Source organism: Setaria viridis, chromosome 5 (assembly GCF_005286985.2).
Source record: "Setaria viridis chromosome 5, Setaria_viridis_v4.0, whole genome shotgun sequence".
NCBI lineage: Eukaryota > Viridiplantae > Streptophyta > Magnoliopsida > Poales > Poaceae > Setaria > Setaria viridis.
Genome location: NC_048267.2, coordinates 28,973,096 through 28,991,898, shown reverse-complemented (window position 1 = coordinate 28,991,898; position 18,803 = coordinate 28,973,096). Strand labels below are relative to the sequence as shown.

At 43.3% G+C, this 18,803-nt stretch overlaps 3 protein-coding genes across 3 annotated transcripts; all 3 read right to left on the bottom strand.

The window, feature by feature from the left end:
• Nucleotides 1-1,150: 1,150 nt before the first annotated feature.
• LOC117859094 (probable protein phosphatase 2C 7) lies at nucleotides 1,151-5,339 on the bottom strand. Its single transcript, XM_034742278.2, has 8 exons — nucleotides 4,691-5,339; nucleotides 3,922-4,049; nucleotides 3,752-3,850; nucleotides 3,512-3,664; nucleotides 2,656-2,742; nucleotides 2,394-2,485; nucleotides 2,178-2,252; nucleotides 1,151-1,436 (listed from the first exon to the last, which is right to left on the bottom strand). Exons 1-8 carry the CDS (start codon nucleotides 4,996-4,998, stop codon nucleotides 1,269-1,271), a joined length of 1,110 nt encoding a protein of 369 aa, XP_034598169.1. The 5' UTR covers nucleotides 4,999-5,339; the 3' UTR covers nucleotides 1,151-1,268.
• Nucleotides 5,340-7,554: 2,215 nt separating this feature from the next.
• LOC117855817 (uncharacterized) lies at nucleotides 7,555-11,564 on the bottom strand. The gene is made up of 3 exons (XM_034738205.2): nucleotides 11,200-11,564; nucleotides 8,690-10,994; nucleotides 7,555-8,464 (listed from the first exon to the last, which is right to left on the bottom strand). Exons 1-3 carry the CDS (start codon nucleotides 11,475-11,477, stop codon nucleotides 8,006-8,008), a joined length of 3,042 nt encoding a protein of 1,013 aa, XP_034594096.1. The 5' UTR covers nucleotides 11,478-11,564; the 3' UTR covers nucleotides 7,555-8,005.
• A 2,331-nt stretch (nucleotides 11,565-13,895) lies between these two features.
• Nucleotides 13,896-18,507, bottom strand: LOC117858358 (uncharacterized). The gene is made up of 3 exons (XM_034741415.2): nucleotides 18,104-18,507; nucleotides 15,093-17,268; nucleotides 13,896-14,602 (listed from the first exon to the last, which is right to left on the bottom strand). The coding sequence occupies exons 1-3, from the start codon at nucleotides 18,385-18,387 to the stop codon at nucleotides 14,153-14,155; spliced, it is 2,910 nt and encodes a 969-aa protein (XP_034597306.1). The 5' UTR covers nucleotides 18,388-18,507; the 3' UTR covers nucleotides 13,896-14,152.
• Nucleotides 18,508-18,803: the final 296 nt, after the last annotated feature.

Genomic DNA, 18,803 nt, shown 5'->3' with positions numbered 1-18,803 from the left:
TGTCACACTGGCAGTAAATAAACCTAAGATATTACTGCATATATGCATGTACATCATGATGGAATATAGAGTTGAGCTATGCAGGAGGCATGCACCATGGCAGATATTGCATTCAGTCATGGGAAAATGCATAAACATGCCATGCTAACGATACAGCAACAGGTGTGGTACTATCCTAATCGCCATCCTGAGCATCTCCCACAATGCTACTTTAAGTGGCAGATTGAATATTCTTAGAACTGCTTTGTTACTGCATAAGAATGTGTGTGTGAAAAAAGGGTTATGTCAATGTGCACCATTAGCTGCGGGATTTTTTTTACATAGGCTAGCTGCATGGTGTGTGTATAGGGAAAAGAGGAAGATAATGTTGCTTGGTCTTAGCAATCATAGAAGTATCTTGTCTAAAATTTTCTAAACAAATAATTTTTGTGAGATGAAGGGAGTAGATATTATTATGAATTTAGACATAGGGTGTATTTAAATGCATAACAAAGTTTATGAATTTAAAAAAACTAAAATAACATATAATTTGGGACAGAAGGAGTGCGTACTTTATTCATGAAGAAAGATCCATAACCCACAAATACAGCAGTCAGCAGCTAACGCCCTTGACTACGTTACTGTGCATTTGGATTTTGTGCAAAACACAGAAAGTAAAAACATTATTCACTAGTAGGTGAATCTGGAAAATCTTTGTATGTTCATTTACATGCCTACTTGGTAGCCTATTCTACATGGGACAATTTCACGCTAGTGTTTGCAAGCTAGCATCGGTGACAGATGAATTAGTTGCAGACAAAAATGTGCCTGCAACGCAAACACTGAATGCAGATCGCAGACTACAGGGGAAGGACTAAAACCATAAGAGCACCAGGAATCATTTGCCATCTTCCTGTGTCATTTCACCCGAGGGGGAGGGGGCAAACTTTCAATCTCTTGCAGTCAGCAATCGAGCAAGTAGCGCTGTAGCGGAGCATACGTCCAGATCGAAAAGTAATAGGCAGCCGAGCAACTGTGACGTGCGTCCACCCAGTACCAACCTGGGTGCTCAGGTTCCCAGTGCTAACGCAGCACTGTCTGAACATCCATACAACGCAGCAAGGAAGCCGAGCAATTGGGGGGAACAGAGAAACAAAAACAGCAAGGAAAATCTCGGAAAAATGCCCCCTTTTTTCACAGGTCAAAGCCAATGAAGAAACCATTCGAGCCGCTACATCATGTGGTGACAATGCCAGCAAATCTGGAATAATTAGAAAAGAATGATGAAATCAACTTTGATCGGCTGATGGGGGAGAACCATCAGTCATATTATCATGGCGAAATTCTACAACAATGCAGGTAATGTTGTCAGTGCTCCCCCGCCTGAAGGCGATCTCCGTCAGCTTCCGGGCTGCAGCTTCAGGGCCATCCTCATCCTTAACAAATGCAACAGCATGCTGGAACAATAACAGGGACAATATCAGCAGACACTAGGAAAGTACCAGGAAGCGAAGCTTTATCTCCGCTGATCCTTAGTTTCTATGTGCACGTGAAACAAGGTGTTGAGGAAAAGCATCACTGCATGTCTGTGCAAAAAACTTCATGCATGACTTGAGAGAAAGTATAGTGATCCGCATCACACCATTTTTTGTTTCTGAAATCCAAACACACACGATGAGTGCAGCATGCATTTTTGAGAATTTTTAATGGCTGAATAAGCAATAAACAGCGGAGGTGGAGCTGTCAATTTGAATTTGTACCTAAATCCTATCCATGCGAGCTTAATAATCAGGTTTTGAAAACAAAAAATCTGCATGGCAAAAATCCAATATGAACGCTACTGTTGCTGATAACTTGAAGGTTCCTTTTTGCAATAATTTGCAAATGACCATACTTCCAATCAAGGAATGAACTGAATATGTTTCAAACTCACCTACAACGCTAAAATATTAGGAAGTAGTCATGTTTATTTGGCACTCAAACCAAATAATTTCAACTGTAGCACCTAAACAATTACCAATAGTGTCCCCTTTGGAAATACTAAACAAGTTAACACACATGCAGAAGTCACTATTTATGGTCCAGTGCTGCATATGCAATTACATACATTTTTTTAGAAAGAAAGCACGATGGGAGTACTACTCATAAAAAGAAACGCAGCATATACGTGTACCAAATTTGGCAGGTGTCACACTAACCTCATTTGACACCACATCCCACAGCCCATCACTAGCCAAAATCAGAAACTCCAATTCACCATCAATTTCTTGATCCTGGCAATAAGTTTCCAAGTAAGTAAACTGCCTCCCCATTTGTGATCAGATGCATAAATGACATAAGATAACACATTCCAGTGTTGTATTTACCACCCTTGCAATGGATAAAATACGAAGTTTATGAGGACTGAAGGGCACCTGAATCTCAGGGTCTGCAACAACGAATCGCTTCAACAAATGATTGCCAAATGCCCGGGACATTGCAAGAATACCACCTACCCTCCATGTTCCTGCAAAGTTATTTACCAATCACCATTATCATCTAAAAGATCTTTTTTATGAACCCCTGTCGATGTTATACGTAATTCAATTTCAATTAAGTAGATAGAAACTGTAATAAATTTGACAGAAATACACACACTAAATCAAAACAGCAGTTGTTATGATCAATTTGACTTACCAGACCATGTAACAATTCCTCCAGCATCCTCAATCCGTTTCTGCTCATCACTTCTGTTTGGTTTGTGGTCATCGGAGAGTGCAATAGCTGCAAATAAGAGTGATAAATTGCTTTAACTGCTAACCAACGTATCCTGGGATGAGTATACATTCAAATGTTAGTACAGACTGGATAAGTTGCAGTGCTTCTTTCAGCCACACCGTAGCAAGGGAACCAAATAAGTAAAATATAAATATGGGAGCATCACTGTCCTAACTTGCCGAGCATGCATCGCTGTACCACATATATGTGTCTAAGTGTTTTCCCAATAACCCGCTTGGCCTGGTGAAGAAGATATTTCTACTGGAAGGCTAACAAACATGTCTGTTTCCCATCAACAAAGACATAGGAGCCTTCAGTGCTTGCTCACCCACCCAATGATCACTGCCAAGCTGGGATTAGGGTCATCTTGACAGCAGTTATAAGGGTAGGTAGCTGGTTAATTTGTAGTCATGGGGTGGTTGAAAAACACCAAACTTGTGGGGTGGTTCTTGAAATTTTCAAAATAACCATATTCATCTGGACTCTAAAATAGCATTAAACTGTGTTGTGGTACCAGTCAGTGATAAAAGATGCAGTCTCAAAGTTTTGGACATCCCTGTTATATGATGTCCATCGCATTTCTTTTAGGCCAGGAATCATGATGGTGGGTGACCTATCGACATACATGCTCATCACTAATTTAGTTACCATGCAAGTTAATAAATGATACATTATTATCAACTTTTTTATGGCAAGACTACAACATTGCTGTCATGGTAACATACAAGGCTATACAATACTGACTGAGTGATGAAATTAAGAAAATAAATAGAACCTTTGCCTGCATTTGATATTACAGCCCGTGAATCACCAACATTTGCCACATATAGATGGTTACCGACCAAAACTGCAGTTGATGCAGTTGACCCAACCTGAATATTGCCTTCAGCATCCAAGAAATCTGCATCAGTTTTTTTATAGACCTCACCTGCAATTTATGATTGGTAGATCCATCAATTCAATACTAAATGAACTGCATTGTTTTAAGGTAAAGATATATGAGAAATCATCATACTTATAGCAGATTTAGTATCAGCAACAAAAGCTGGATGTTTCATGAGGTTTTCAAATAAATGCTTCTTCAGATACTCAGCAGCACAGGTACCTCCATGACCTGTAATGATGAATGGTGTGAGGTTCATTAAATAGTGCAAAAAAGGTGTTTCAGAGAAGTGAATGCCTGACCGTCAAATACTCCAAATAAGTTTATTTGTTTATCATCAATTCTAGATGATCTTATGTCATAGAAGTCTTCCATGCTTGCTCTTCTACCTCTAATGCTTGAATATCCACAATTTAAACTCCCATCCTCACTGCAAGCACATATATTCACAAGGAAAACAATTAAGAGAGGTATTATGAATAAATAGGTTTGCTGCCATGCATTTTTTTCGTTGAACGCGCCAGGAGAGCTGTGTATCATTGCATTGATAGAAGAAGGGAAACCACAACACACACACCCACACACTCCAAACTTCAAAATTACATCTGCAGCTGCCATGCATTCTCAGGTAAAACAATTTATATAATCTGTGAGTGGATGAGCACACAGTGATAATCTCTGTAAATTAACATCAAAAAATTGGTTGTTTGTGTTGCTTAATAAATGATTTAAAAATTGGTAGTCATCCATCAGTGTTTGATACAGTTGGGCTTGTTACAAAGATAAGTAATGTACTAATAATTGATGTTTCACAAGTGATTCAACAGGAAAGTCTTGTCGAACTAATTAAGATGGTGCTAACATGCTACAAGCTACATGGACTTGATAAATCATAAGCAGCGCACACTTCAAGCTCTATATAACTATAACAAAAAGAACTCCTTCAACTAAGTTTCAAAAGAACCCAAACGCCTCATATGAAAAGGTCTCAATTGTCAACCAATACCCACAGATTGGAGCCTACAACTTGCCAACAAAAACAAACATTAGCAACAATCCAGGAGGTGTTACCTCTTCCACCCGCCATGCACGTCGGGCACCTCCTCGCTCTCCCTCTCGCTCTCCTTTTGCGCCGCCGCAAGGGCGGCCACCAGGGTCGCCTCCCCCGCCTCCCTCACCCTGGCATTCGCCATCATCTGGACCGCCGCGAAGAACCGGCAGTGCTTCAACGGGTGCCGCACGCCGAGCCCCTTGCGGCTCCGAGGCCTCGGCGGCCGCAGCGCCCTCTCCCTCGCCCTCGCCGCCGCCACCACCACGGCCGGGGCCGCAGGCGCCGCGCTCGGGTCCTCCTGCTCCTTCGCGCCGCCGTCGCACGCCATCTGACTCGCCTTGGACGCTCAGAACGAAACCCTAGCGCCGGCGGCACCACATGGAAAAACAACCACCCTCGGATCAAAGATTTCGAAACGGAAACCGGCCGGCGTGGGCAATGCGGGTGCGCCCGTGCCTCCGGGACCCGATCGAGCGGAGCCGGAGGGGGGCGGCCGCGTCGGGCGGCGACGATCTAGAAGGTTTCAGATTCCCGCGGGGGAAGAGGGCGTCTCGGCGGCCGGTGAGCGCGCGCGTGGGTGAGCTGGACTTGGTGGCGTCGGGGACTCGTTGGGGATGGGAAGCGGGGCCGCGGGAGGAGGCAACCGAAGGGAGGCGAAGCGGAGATGCGATGGCCGAGAGGATCAGGGGAGGCGTGTTTGGTTTGGGAGGGGTCGACTTCGATGGCCTGTGGGACCATGTAACTGGGGCTCAGCTGTCAGTGATGCGAGGCCGTCTGGGACTCCCTGGGCGCGATGTTCGAGCAGGTGGGAGGCCGTGTCTGATCGCTGTCAGGTGGGCCAGATGGGTCCCTGTATCGTCGGCTTGCATGGACTTGGACCGAGGCCGAATCTAGGCTTGGACTGCTTTGGCTGGGCCCGGCCTAATCGCAGAAACAGATGCAGAACGGACGACGGTAATCTTAATTCTGAAAGAGGATCAAGGATAACGGATTAACAGTGATTGTCCTCTCCAAGAGCATTCAGTCTTTCGACATCTTTCTTACTATGCCAACTAGAAGAGCTTAAAAGATTAGCAAGATTAGCTACGCGCCTACGCCACACTGTGTTTTCGTGAAATTGGCTGCGCTGAAAATGGCACATCGAATTTTTCCGGTTTCAGCGTCAGCTACCACGAAAATACAGTGCCCTATAGCAAAATTTGCCAAAAAAGAAAGGTGAGAGATACACTATCTTTTTTTAAAAAAGAAATGATCCAGAACATCTTTGGTGTCCGGTATGCGTCACACTATCGTATTGCTGGTCAGATATGAGCACAACCCGATGTCTTTTCATGTGTGAGTCACATCCTCTGATCGTCCTTTTATTTTTAATTATGTTATATCTTTTAAATTTCATCATGTTTGTCTTCTTTTAGGATGTTTTTGTCAAACCTTAGCGGCAATGAGCTTTCATGCGATTCTAGTTTAAATCTTGTATGTGTTGAATTACAATTACACCGATGGAAACCCGATATGCACCAGAGATTTCAAGCTCCAGGCTCATCTTACTTTCTACAAGCAATTTCAGCTGACGCCGTCTCCATTGTTCGAGATTTATGATAGTGCATATGACCGTCCTTGTGAAGTTGGAGAGTGCACTAATTCATGCTCTAGCTTATATTGATGAAGTTATAGGCTTTACAATTGGAGACTTAAGCTATGTGGCATATCTACATAAGCGAAGTGAATTATTAAATATGTAGCATACATGGATGTACTCATACCGTATCCTTTTCTTATGGATTTGAACTTGTTCTCTCTAAGATCTTAAGTATTGATGTATGAACTATCGAGTGTTAATGATTTGAATGGGTTGATACTTGTGATACTTGGATTTGAATGGGTTGATATATTAATGTAATATTATTAGTAAAATCTTCGTCGCATACAGATACGAATTAAAACAAAAAGGGTAAACAAAAAAGAAAAGGAATAAACTTTAGTTAAAACCAACCAGTACTAAACTGCCGTCCGTAATAGTGTGACGTGGCTCGCGGTTTAGTACCGGTTGGTGTTACTGATTGGTACTAAATGACGCATTTGGTACCGATTGGACTGATCGGTACTAAATTGAGTGACATTTAGTACCGACTAAGCGATACCCGTCGAGCGTCCGGTAGTTAGGGAGGTTAGTGCATATTCGTGTGAAGCCGATGCGCAATCATAATGAGAAGTTAAAGGTTCAGGTGATGGACTGGACTGCTCTGCCTGCTGATTCGCGCATCGTTGCTGAGATCTGCTTACCCTGTGCGGCTGTGCCTGTTGCCCTCTTCGTATCTCTCACATTCAGTTGCATTCATTTTTTAATAAAGAAAATAAATAGAAAGGAGGCGGACCCTATATAGAAAGATGAGCACCGGGTGGATAATGTGAATGACTTGGCTGTGAGGGCATGGCAACGGCTTCGAGGTAACACAATACTCCCTCCCTCCGATTAGGAGTGCAATTATATTTTTTTCTATTGTCAAATTACCTTGATACCCTGATTAATTAGCCAAATCCACTAATTGAGGCGTGTTTTCTTTTTATGCTGGTGTAAATCACGTCATGCAGGTAATTAAGTGGGCCCTATTTGTGGTCCAATATCTAGGACTGTACTCTTAAGTTTTTTTATATGATAGAATTGAAGTTTTCGTGGACGGACGGAGGGGGTATTTACTGGAAAAATGTAGATTATGTAGTTGATAACTAAAACTAAGCTAAAAGCGTGATTGTAAGACAATGAGGAAGGCAATATGTGGTTTTCCAACAAAGACATGTTCAATGTGTTTGGGTTCTTTCATGCTTGATTTTTGTAAGGCTAGCAAGGCCAGCACATAATGCACACAAAAGGTAGGCTAAAAAATGATAGACTCAAATCGATATTATACACGAAGAAAATTCATGCTCGACTAATATCTATAACTTAACATTTTGAGGTATGCCCCTTCCTCAGGAATTGAGCAACCTATAGGAAAAGCCACAATAAATTACTGGAAGTAATAAAAATAGCTTTCCAACCTAACCCATGCGATTCCACGGGTTGATGACTAGTAGAACAAAATGAATAATAAGAGAAACATGATTCGGTTATCCTGGAACCACAAAAAATCTTATGGTTCAAAATTCGTCCCCAATCCCCTAAACATATTCTGCTACAAAGAATCAAACAAAAAAAAACACAATGAAGAACGAGTGTTAGCTCGTTTTCCAATTGCACTACCTTGCTCGGCGCCGTCTCTAATCCCCTTCTTTCCTAATTGATTACAAATGGCTCCGTGCCACATATTTCATAATGACAACAAAATAATATATAATCAATGAATATGTGGTGAGCAATGATGGACTCCTGAAGTTGCAGAATCAAATAACCCTTTTGCTCTCACCACTGTAGCTGGCAGAGGTAAGCCGCTCTCCAAAACCACCCCTGCATTGCCAAAGAAGATCCTGTACCTTTCCACTTTAGATGAGATACTTTCTATCCTTGACAGAGCTTCCATCATCCCTCCTTCTATGAAGATGGTTGAGTAGTGAGGATGCGATTCTATGATGGATACTGTGAGCTCAACTATCACTCTTCTCATCCTTGGGTGTTCAGGTCTCGGTTTCTTGTTGGCATGGAGTGCACTCACCATTTTCTGAACAAATGCTGATACGCTAAGATGTGATTCAAGAGAGTGGACAACACATTCAGGGATGATATTACAGATCTGTGACGCAAGGCCAATTAGGATCTCCAGCTGTTTTCCTTCCACAGCCATAATGTTTTCCATCACCTGCATATTGTGTGCTCAAGATGTAAGGTAACTCAATGATTGCTTCATAACTATTAGGCAATAATGAAAACAAAAAAATATGTGCATGGAAAACAGAAACTTGTATATTTGCCACTCTTATTGTTGTGTTATCCATATTATAACAGATTTCCACACGTAGTTATAGATGAAAAAAATTTAAGTGAACAGCTAAAACTTTCTCTAAGTAGAAACTGAGAGACTCACCACTGGCAAGGCATACGAGAGGTGCTCATTTGCACCTAGACTGCACATCTTGTCTCTGGAGTGCTCACACAGATTCTGCAGAAGAGTTGCAGCAACATATCTGTACTCATTGTGCCATAGCATATCATTGAGATCCTTGATAAGTTTGTATCCCGGTTCCTCCAAGATGACTAAGCAGTTTTCAGGGTTATCAATTGCAAGATTTGCCAGTGCTTCTCCTGCAGCCAATCGCAACGGTTGGCAGTAGTGCATGTTGGTTGGTCCATATCGCCCAAGAAATGCGTGCATCAGCTTGCCAATAATCACTTTGTTGCTCCCAATCTCCTTCCTTGCCTCCTCTGCCAAGGCCAACTTAGCTATGATATCCATGGCTGGCTCCCATACTTTAATGCTGCTGCGGCTATCTTCCAATATACCTACAAGGTTGTCCAGCAAGAAGGGGTCCTCCCACAGCTCTTGCCGGAGCAACACGCCCACTTTCCCGCCAGTGATTGCAAGCCTCCTTACCAAGCTCAATGATGAGCAGACCACTGCTTTCTGCTGCACACTATTGTCGCTAATGTAGCTTACGAACCCTGAGATCTTTGAGATGAGATCCGTGGCCCTGCAAATTTCTGCACAGTTGTCATGATCAGAAGCGAGCCTCTCGAGAATTAGCATGCCAAGCACAGGGAAGGAGTCCTGATGCGTCAAGGGCGGCTCTTCCGGAACAGTCCATCTTTCTTTCATCCTCCGCCAACGCCGGCTAACATATGAATCATTTCTCCATGGTTTGATTCCGGCACTGCGTGGGGTGTTATTGCCACCAACATCCTTTGGTGAAATTAATCCTGTTGCAAGCTGATCCTTGGCATCAAGGAGTGAGGAAACCAACTTGAGCATGCCAGGAGTCGCTGCGACCCTGAGGCTGCCAGCGAGCTTGGCAGTGACCCTGGCGGCCAACAGCCTGATATCTCCGTCGTGACCATCTGTCCAGCCAAGCATGCCGATCAAGGCGGACACTGCTTTGCTGGAGCAGGCGATCCTTGAGACGAGATCTTCCTTTTGTTGCAGCAGGCTGTCAAGAATGAGGACCCCGGCGAGCTGCTCTTTGCGCGAGTTGGAACTCAAGGAGTCAATGGCGAAGCGAGCGAGGCTGATCTCCTTCCCTGCAGCAAGGATACCGGTTTCCATGCACTTGAGGTAGACGCAGTTGTAGTACAGGTCGACAGCTCTTGCTCCCCGCTTGCCTTTGAGTCCCGACTGGCGTGCTAGGGATCTACGGAGGAAGAAAGAGAAGAGATGGGAGATGCATGCCACAATGTAGAGTGTCCCTTGGCAGAGCGCCAGCACGTAGAAGAACACTACAGATGTCACTAAGTCTTTTTCAGTGTGTTGTTGGTGAGCATGGTGAGCCAGACAACCAAGGCGCACCGACGATATCACAATTGGTGCGACAGCCGCCGGAATCTGCAGGTTGCCAACCAGTAGCACCACTAGCAGTGCAAACACTGTCAGGAGGTCTGAGGCGCCCAGTAATGAGTACAACAGTTGGCCAAAGAAGCATATGTGCAGGGTGATGTCAGTCAGTTGGCTAGAGGAACCATTTGCCGGGGTCTGTAGGCTGCCAAGTGAGAGAACCAATGTAGCTAATGGTATGCCCATTGAGTTCAACAAATACCGGGCCCAATAATATGATATTGGTGCCGTTGCTAGGGGGTCGATGTAACGCGACACCAAATAACCAAGCCAACTCATGATTAGAATTACTTTAGCCCAAGATAGCAGTTTGCGGCCACAGGGTCGGTCTGTTAGGTTGGCAATGATGCGTGGTCTAAAGTTGAGAAGTAACACTGCCACAACCTGTGCTACGATAGCTGCTAACTGAGAAGCCCAAAAGATAACATCTTGGTCAATCCACAACAGTGGTACCTTTCCCAGGCGACCTTGTGGTTGCGCTGCTGCTGGTTTTACCCGCACCCATATGAGTAACGCAGCGAGAATCAGGAGGGCAGCTAGGACAGCCCAGAGCAGCAGCCGCCGGTACCGTCGGGGCCGGCTCATCAGCTGAAGAGCCCCTGGAAACTGCAGCTTGCTCATCAGAATTATTAACACCGCCATTACGATGCTCAGATACGCGAATTGCAGTTGAAGCCGTTGGAACAAATTTACAAGAAGATAGATGGACAAACCCAAGATAGCCTCCAGTTCATTCCATTCCTGCGGTCGCACGAGCATGCGAACAAAAGGTGAACTTATGGCTCTGATCGCCCTTGTAGTCCTGAACAACGACTGGTCGTCCAATCTGTAGTTGCGGCTGAACATCCTGAAGACGAGCAAAACAGCAGAGTATTAAGGTGTTGGGGGAGGTTAAAAAAAACACAGTATATAGCAGAACTCCGTCTTAACGTCAAGATCGATGTTTATCTACAACACATTAATTCTTGTAGGAGTAGCAGCTAAAACGATAGTACTGTAACTAGTTTTTCCCCTTTTAATCTGGCAGGGTAGCAGATATATACTAAGGGTACCTGAAGGCTTCTATGAAGATCACGGCCGTTGCGTACCAAAACTCTGATTTGAGGTCCTTGCAGTACCCGCCCAGCAAGACCACTGTCCCCCAAAGGAAAGCCAGCGTGCCGAAGGCATTGCCCGCCCACTCCCCCGAGGCAACAAAGAGAACAAATCCATTCAGCCTCCGCTCCTGCTTAGCTGTGGCACTCTTCCTCCTCCGACCCGGCAACACGCCGCGTGCAGCCGGCACTTGGATGGAAAGCTCGCCGCCGCCGGTGTCTTTCTGGCTCGCCATTGTTTGTCGGTCCCTCGTATGTACGGTGGCACCGGTCTGGGCTGGGCTATTTAGCTTGCTACTGTTCCTCACTCCGCCACCAGCTCGGCGCTGGTCTGTCTGTCACTTAATTACTTCTACTCAGTGTGGACGGAATGATTAGTCCGGCAACAAAGGTGTGGAGTGGTTGGACGGACGGAAAGCTTGTTGCTAAATACTGTTAAGATCACAGCTTTTACAGCCTTTACGTACTTTGCGCGTGGCGCGTTCACTCCACTGCAGTGCTGCTGATAAACTATATACTCCATGTGTACCACGACCACAATACAGAAATGGTTAGCCTAACCACGCCGGACACTCCCAAATCAGAAAGGCATAACAATATTCGCTGAATCGGCGTCATTTTTTAGTGAAACCCAAGTTGGTAGTGGTTTCTGGAGTGTGCTGTCCGAGTCTAATTCGATACGGGATGCTCAATTTCTGCTTTGTGTTGTTGGTACCTACCCGACAGACCCTATTGAGTGGATATGCAAAGAAACACTGATATCCTTAACCTTGAGCGCAGAACTTTGCCACGTTTACTGACTAGATATTTTAAATATGTGGTAAATTGTTCAAGCCATTTTGATTAGATTTGCAATCAAGTGATAGCTGAATAAAAGAAATATTCTTATATCTAACTCGTTCGGTTTATTTTTTTTCTAATCCCATTGATGATCGGCTTGCTAGCTGAACTGTTGCTAAACTGATTAGGGTGTTTATGTGGCCGGTTTGTTAGATGCAAGATTAACTAAGCAAAGGGAAAATGGATAACAAAGAGGAGCTAGCAGAGCATTCAGGGCAGTAGGCAGTTATCACCAGATTTCTGATGACCCCAGACATCTTTCAGGAGCAGCCCAAACATGTCTCATGTCTGCCATCTCCAGAGAATTTTGAGTCTCCTCTGGCTGTTTTGTCTGCCCGTTCCAGAGGGTTTCCAGCGACTCTGCGAACAGTTGTAGGAGTATGTGATGTACAGAGCTGAATGGACGCGTGTGGAGGAGAATCATGCATCACGGAAAGATGTTTTGCATGCATTGGAAAGTGACGTTTCTAACCTGCATGTTAGACTTCTTTTGAAACCTCCAGCCACGTATGATCCTAGGTGGACACAGAGAAATTTTCAAAAAAAAGCAAAACATCTGGCCTGTAGACTCAAATCATCATAGTCATTGGATCTATTGTGTTTTCTATAAAATTATGCACATATGCCATTATGAAAAATTTTTAAGTAACCCCCTAAATTTGTATCTAAACTACCCACCTCTGCCATTGTATAAAATAAACTAAAGTAACCCCCTAATCTTCATCAAAACTACCCACTTATGCTATTATAAATAATATTTAAAATAATCCCCTAAATTTGCAACTAAATTGCCGACCACTAATACTTAAAAAATAATTTTGCATCTATATTAACCACATATATATGCCATTACTAAAAATAATATGAGGTAAGCATACAAATCACCTTAGTTACGTTAAAATATACACCAATATATGATTTTAAATCATCTATTGGTATATGATATAATAATTAAGGTATGTGCGCATGATGTGCATCACCATTTACAAAAGATATAGAGGAAGTGATGAGAATATAGATTTCTATGTTAAAATTATAGCTCAAATTTAGGGTCCATTAAATAAATTCAAATGCACCTGCGATGCAAAGTGAAAAGATAAATCTGGATGAAAACGTTATAGACCAATTACTGACTAAAATCTATCATAATTAGATAAAGATAATAAGTACATATCTATATAAGTATTGTGTTTGAATATTTCACAAATGAGAGGTAGTTCAAAGTAATAGTTTTGTAGCAACGTGGCTTATTTTTTTCCCATCAGAGACTCCACGTTAGTTCTCATAAGACACGCTACAAAAAAGACAAATTCTAAAAATTCTCATGAAAATTAGAAACACCAAACATCAATCATGTAAACTCTAATAATCATAGTCATTGGTCTATTATATTTTCTAAAAAGTTACGCACCACTATCATTTTAAAAATATTCTAAAATAAACTCTAAACCTATATCTAACAAGTCAGCACACATGCATGATTACCAAACAAACATACATTCCAATTCCTCTGCAAGAAAGAATACAAGAATATATAGTGCTACATCTAGATACGTATTATGTCTGGATACATAGTAAAGTTATGTATCTAGGAAAGCTAAAACGAATAGTATTTTGGAATGGAGGGAGTATTTGGCGTGGCTCTCCAAGAAGCCTGGCGCCTCTTTGCAAAACGTTTCAAACGGCAAATGGTGGCTTAAGAACTAATGGACGGTAACAACAGGATCAAGTGCCTATCCCACCTTTCTCAGTCACAAGATAGCATCTGGAAGGCAATATTAATTAATACTCTTACAGAGGTGCAACCGTAAATATAATAGGGAAAACATCTGCAAGTAGAAAAATGATATTCCTCTTTACATCAGCTTTTAAGTAGTATAAAGCTCTGCGACCAGAAACACATCGTCAAACCAATTTAGAATATACAATACTACATTCTTTTAATCATATAAAGACAGTGCTTGTCTGGAAGATTGGCACCAAGAACACATATACAACAATAGTATGGCTTCGGTCTCTTGCTTTATCATCAGTAGATGGTGATTGACCAATGACGATTAATCATGCAATGTCACAATGGTTGAGCACCTGGAGTTGGAGTTGAAGGATCAATGAGCCCTTTGGCTCTAGCTACTAGGTCGCGCAGAGGTAAGCCGCGCTCCAGAACCACTCCTGTGTCACCGAAGAAAACCCTGTACTTTTCCACCTTGGATGGGGTCCTCTCTACCTTGGTCAGTGCTTCCATCATCCCTTGTTCTCTGAAAATGATTGCGCAGTGTGGACACGAGACCACAACCGATATTATCATCTCAACAACGACCCTTCTCATCCTTGGATATTCATGACTTGGTTTCTTATTGGAATTGAGTGTAACCACCAGCTTTTGAACGAGTCCTGTTGCATTGGCATGTGACTCTAGCTTGTGGGCAAAACTTTCAGGGATCACAGTATAGATCTGCGAGGCGAGGCCGATAAGGGACTCCAGTTGCTTGCCCTCGGCAACCATCATTTTCACCAACACCTATGTAACATAAATATTTAAACATTTAACATAAATATTTAAACATTTGTGCAACTTCTTGATTAATTAGTTCTTTTATGGCAATGAAACAATATATGCAATGACGTCATTTGAAGAGAAATTTTAGAATGGTTGGAAAAAATGAGAGCCGTCCATTCCAAGAAATCTAACGGTGGAAACAAAGGAAGTATCCTGAAATACCTAAAGAGAAGTACCCAGTACTGCCAATTTGATTGGTGGGACCCAGTACCAAAAATAGTCCTTAAATTTAATTTTTTGTAATTATTTTTTCAGATCAAACAGTGGACAAAAATCACAGACAAAAGTACCAACAAGTAAATAAGCTACACAGGTCTCCGTCAATTTTGCTTCAAGGAAAACTAAGATACACAAGACGTCAAATGTAGAAGACATGTATGCATAAAACACTGATTATATGAACGTTTATGTAGAGTGAACCATCCTTATGTAGCTAATTTAGAAGACTCACCCCTTGCAAGGCAGACGAGAGGTGCTCGCGTGATTCTTGTTGCTGCAGCTTGTTTCTGGAGTGAGAGCACAGATTCTCCAGTAGACTTTCTGCAAAACATGCAAACTCATCATTCAGAATCATTTTCTTGAGGTTATCAATAAGATCATATCTTGTTTCCTCCAAGATAGATGAGCAGTTGGCGGGATTCTCCATTGACAAATTTGACAGCGCTTCTACTGCCACCATTCGCAGTGAACAATCATAGTATGTGTTTGTTGATTCATCTCGACCAAGAAATACATGCATCAACTTAGTGATGAACAATTGGAAGCTCCCAATCTCATGTCTTGTTTCGTCATCAAGAGCAAGCTTTGAAATGATAACCATTGTGAGCTGTTGATCCATTCCAGTGTGGCTATCCTCCAAAATTTCAGCGAGGTTACTGAGTAGGAAAGCTTGTTCTGAGATCTTCTGCCGGAGAGCCAAACCAATTTCCCCTTCGGTGCTCACAAGCTTTGCAATCAACTTCAAAGCTGAAGTGATACATAGTTTTTGACGCGCCTTGCTAATGTTTGTTGCGTTCGTGTTGGTATAGCTCATGAAGCCTATGATCTTCGGTATGAGTCCGGCTGCTCTGTTGATTTCTGCACAGTTGTCAGGATTGTGAGTGAGTTTCTCAAGGATTATCATCCCCTGCACAGGAAACGAATCCTCATCCGTCCAAGGTTCTTTTCCTTCTTTTGGAACTGACAGCATCCCCTTGACGGATAGCAAGAATTTCCATGTTTTGCACCACCATTTGCTGTTGGCTTCTGCATGGGCTGAATAATCTTTTATTATTTTTACTGTTTGATAAGGAACTTCCACCCCCTTCATGTCCACTGTGGTAGCTGAATCGTGACTTATTATTAGTTGCCCATTATCATTGGACTGTTCATTGTTATCCACTATTTGAGCTGAATTGCTTTGCTTGACCAAAGAATTCTTTGCATCAGAATCAAGAAGAGAAGATACCATTTGTATTGTGCCTGGGATGCCAACAATTAGGAGATCTCCAGCAAGCTCAGCGGCAATCTTTGCAGCGAAAAACCTGATAATCTGATCTTCTGGACCAGTCCAACGCAGCATGCTGATCAAGGTGACAACCGCCTTTGTGCAGGTGGTTCTGTCTGAGTCAGGCAATTTGTTAGAGGCCTCTCGTGGCAGAAGAAGGGAGTGCAGAATTTGGACCGCGGCGATCTTCCTGGTGCGTGAGTTGGAGTTGAGAGAGTCAACCGCGAACCTCACAAGATGTAGGTCCTCCTGAGCAAGCACACCATCTTCCATACACTTGTCGTAGGCATGCTCATAGTACATATCAACAGATTCAAATCCCTCCTTGACATCACCTAGTGCCCTTGCAAGATATCCCCGAAGGAAGTGGAAGAGTACAGACTCGCATAAGCACGCAAGAATGTACAGCGTCCCTTGGCCAAGCACCATGCTGTAAAAAATCCTGAGCGCTGGTGCAAGGTGCTCATTATTGTTTTCACCGCCCGGGACGACCTTATGGCTCTCCTTGCTGGATAGGCGCATCAACGAGAGCCCGATCCGCGCCAGAGCCATGGGAATCTGGATGTTGCCTACAAGCAGCGTCCCTAGCAGTATGAGGATGCCCATAGACCGAAATGCGATCGGCACTGAAATAGCTATCCAAACCGGGAATATCAAGGAACCAAATTTCTGGAGCAATTTAGGAATATGAGGTAGTATTTCGGTTTTTTTCAGGCAGGCCGCTATTAAACTATGCAAGCATCCAACAAAAAGTGGTGCAACAACCAATGCCGCAAATCGTGCAGGAGCATTGGTCCATAAGAGTACACCACCAAATGCTAGGACTGCAACTAATGGGCTTGCCTGCAGTAATGGGTGACCCTTCTTCATGTATTTGACAATTGTGGGAAGCTGCACCATGCTCCCTAACGCTAGTAACACGGCCAGCAAAACGAAGTGATATGGCATGCGATGAGGTGGTTGTGGAAGGTATTTGTAATGGACGAGGAGAAATTCGATGGTGCCGTACAGAGATACCATCACGATCCCTACATTCAGGTAATAAGGTACATTGCCTATGAGTTTCACCCTTTTCAGCCTAATGCTTCCTGTTGTCTTGAATAACAACTCATCGTCTGATCGGCTTTCACGGCTAAACACCCTGGATCATATTAACGAGCAAAAGAGATCAGCGAAATGAATGGGACCTATGTGCATATATGCCTAACAAATACTTCGTTGTAAAGCAATATCAAGCTTGAGAATTGGAATACAATAATATTATATACTATATCTGTTCTAAATAACAAAGGGTTAGTGTGCAAGTGTCAGTCGAGGTAACAAGTAGATGCCACATGTGTTATGTACATGAGGCAGGACTTATTGTTGATGTTCCTATATTTAATTCATTTGGTTCATCAATTTACATATTTAATAATTTTGCATGATCGGTGAGGGCAAAAACCCAAAGAATCGCTGCACTGGCGGCACAAGCACCTTTCTACAGAGTTAAGTCGTAAAGGAAGACAGAATAATTTTGCAAAAAAAGGATGGGTGCTTTCTTTTTTGGCGAATAGGATGGGCATGCAGTTTGTGTCCTCGGTTTGTACCATACAAAGTACAAGCCAAGGTGATTTGAGCAACAAGTTAACATAGGATATATAGATGAAGCTCCCTATCATACTATTACTGACCAGAAGCTAGCTAGATATTTTGTTGGAGTAGAAACAAATTAGAGAGGACAAATACGTACTCTTAAAATTATTAGCCTACGCGGAAGCAGGATTGATGCACTAGGCAAATACTAATCATAAATGATTTATCTCTTAAACTCTTAGCATACATGGCATAGTAGTACTCGAAGGAGAGAGTGAGGTTATATCGCGTCACAACAAGACTACGTATAGACACTCCAGAATCACATATAAATAAGAAAGAGAAAGGAAGTCAGATAATGAAGAGTCTCTGTAAGAGGAGGAAATGAGGTTAGCACGCACCTGAAAGCCTCGAGGAACACTATCGCCGTGGCGTACCAGAAATCCGGACCCAGGTTCGTGGAGAACCCGCCGAGGATGACGACGGTCGCCCACGTGAACGCGAGCGTGCCGAGGCCGTTGCCCGCCCTCTCCAAGAGCGCGACGGTGCGGACGAAGCGGTTCAGGCATCTCTGAGCAGCCAGCCATGGCGGCTCGACCGCCGTTGATCGTGCAGCTCCTTGGGGCTGATCTGGCGCCGTCACGGCAATGCTATGATGGTTCGGATCGGCCACGGCGCCAGCCATCCTTCTCAGTGAGCTTCCATTCGGCAGCTAGTCTAAACTGAAGGAATTAGTTCAAGGCTGTGTGCGTCGTCCCCTGCGTGAAGGATTAAATATATAAGCCCGGGAGAATTCTACATGTGAAGGAAGGGGCATCATAATTACGATACAACTTTAGCTGGGAACGTTGTCTAATTAAGTTTTGTGTATTCCCTTCCTCTTTATCAGAAGATGCGCGGGCCCATCACTTTTGTGCCTCTCTCTATCAGGTATCAGGTCCAGAATTCATAAAGAAGTACCCATTTAGACGTACGTAACCAAATGGATGGTCCGCACTCCGCAGTAGCAAAGCTCTAATTTAACTATAGAAAAGGACATCCTTATTAACAGGTGGAACTACTATGCATGCGAACGGCCAAGAGATTTGCTCCATGTATTCT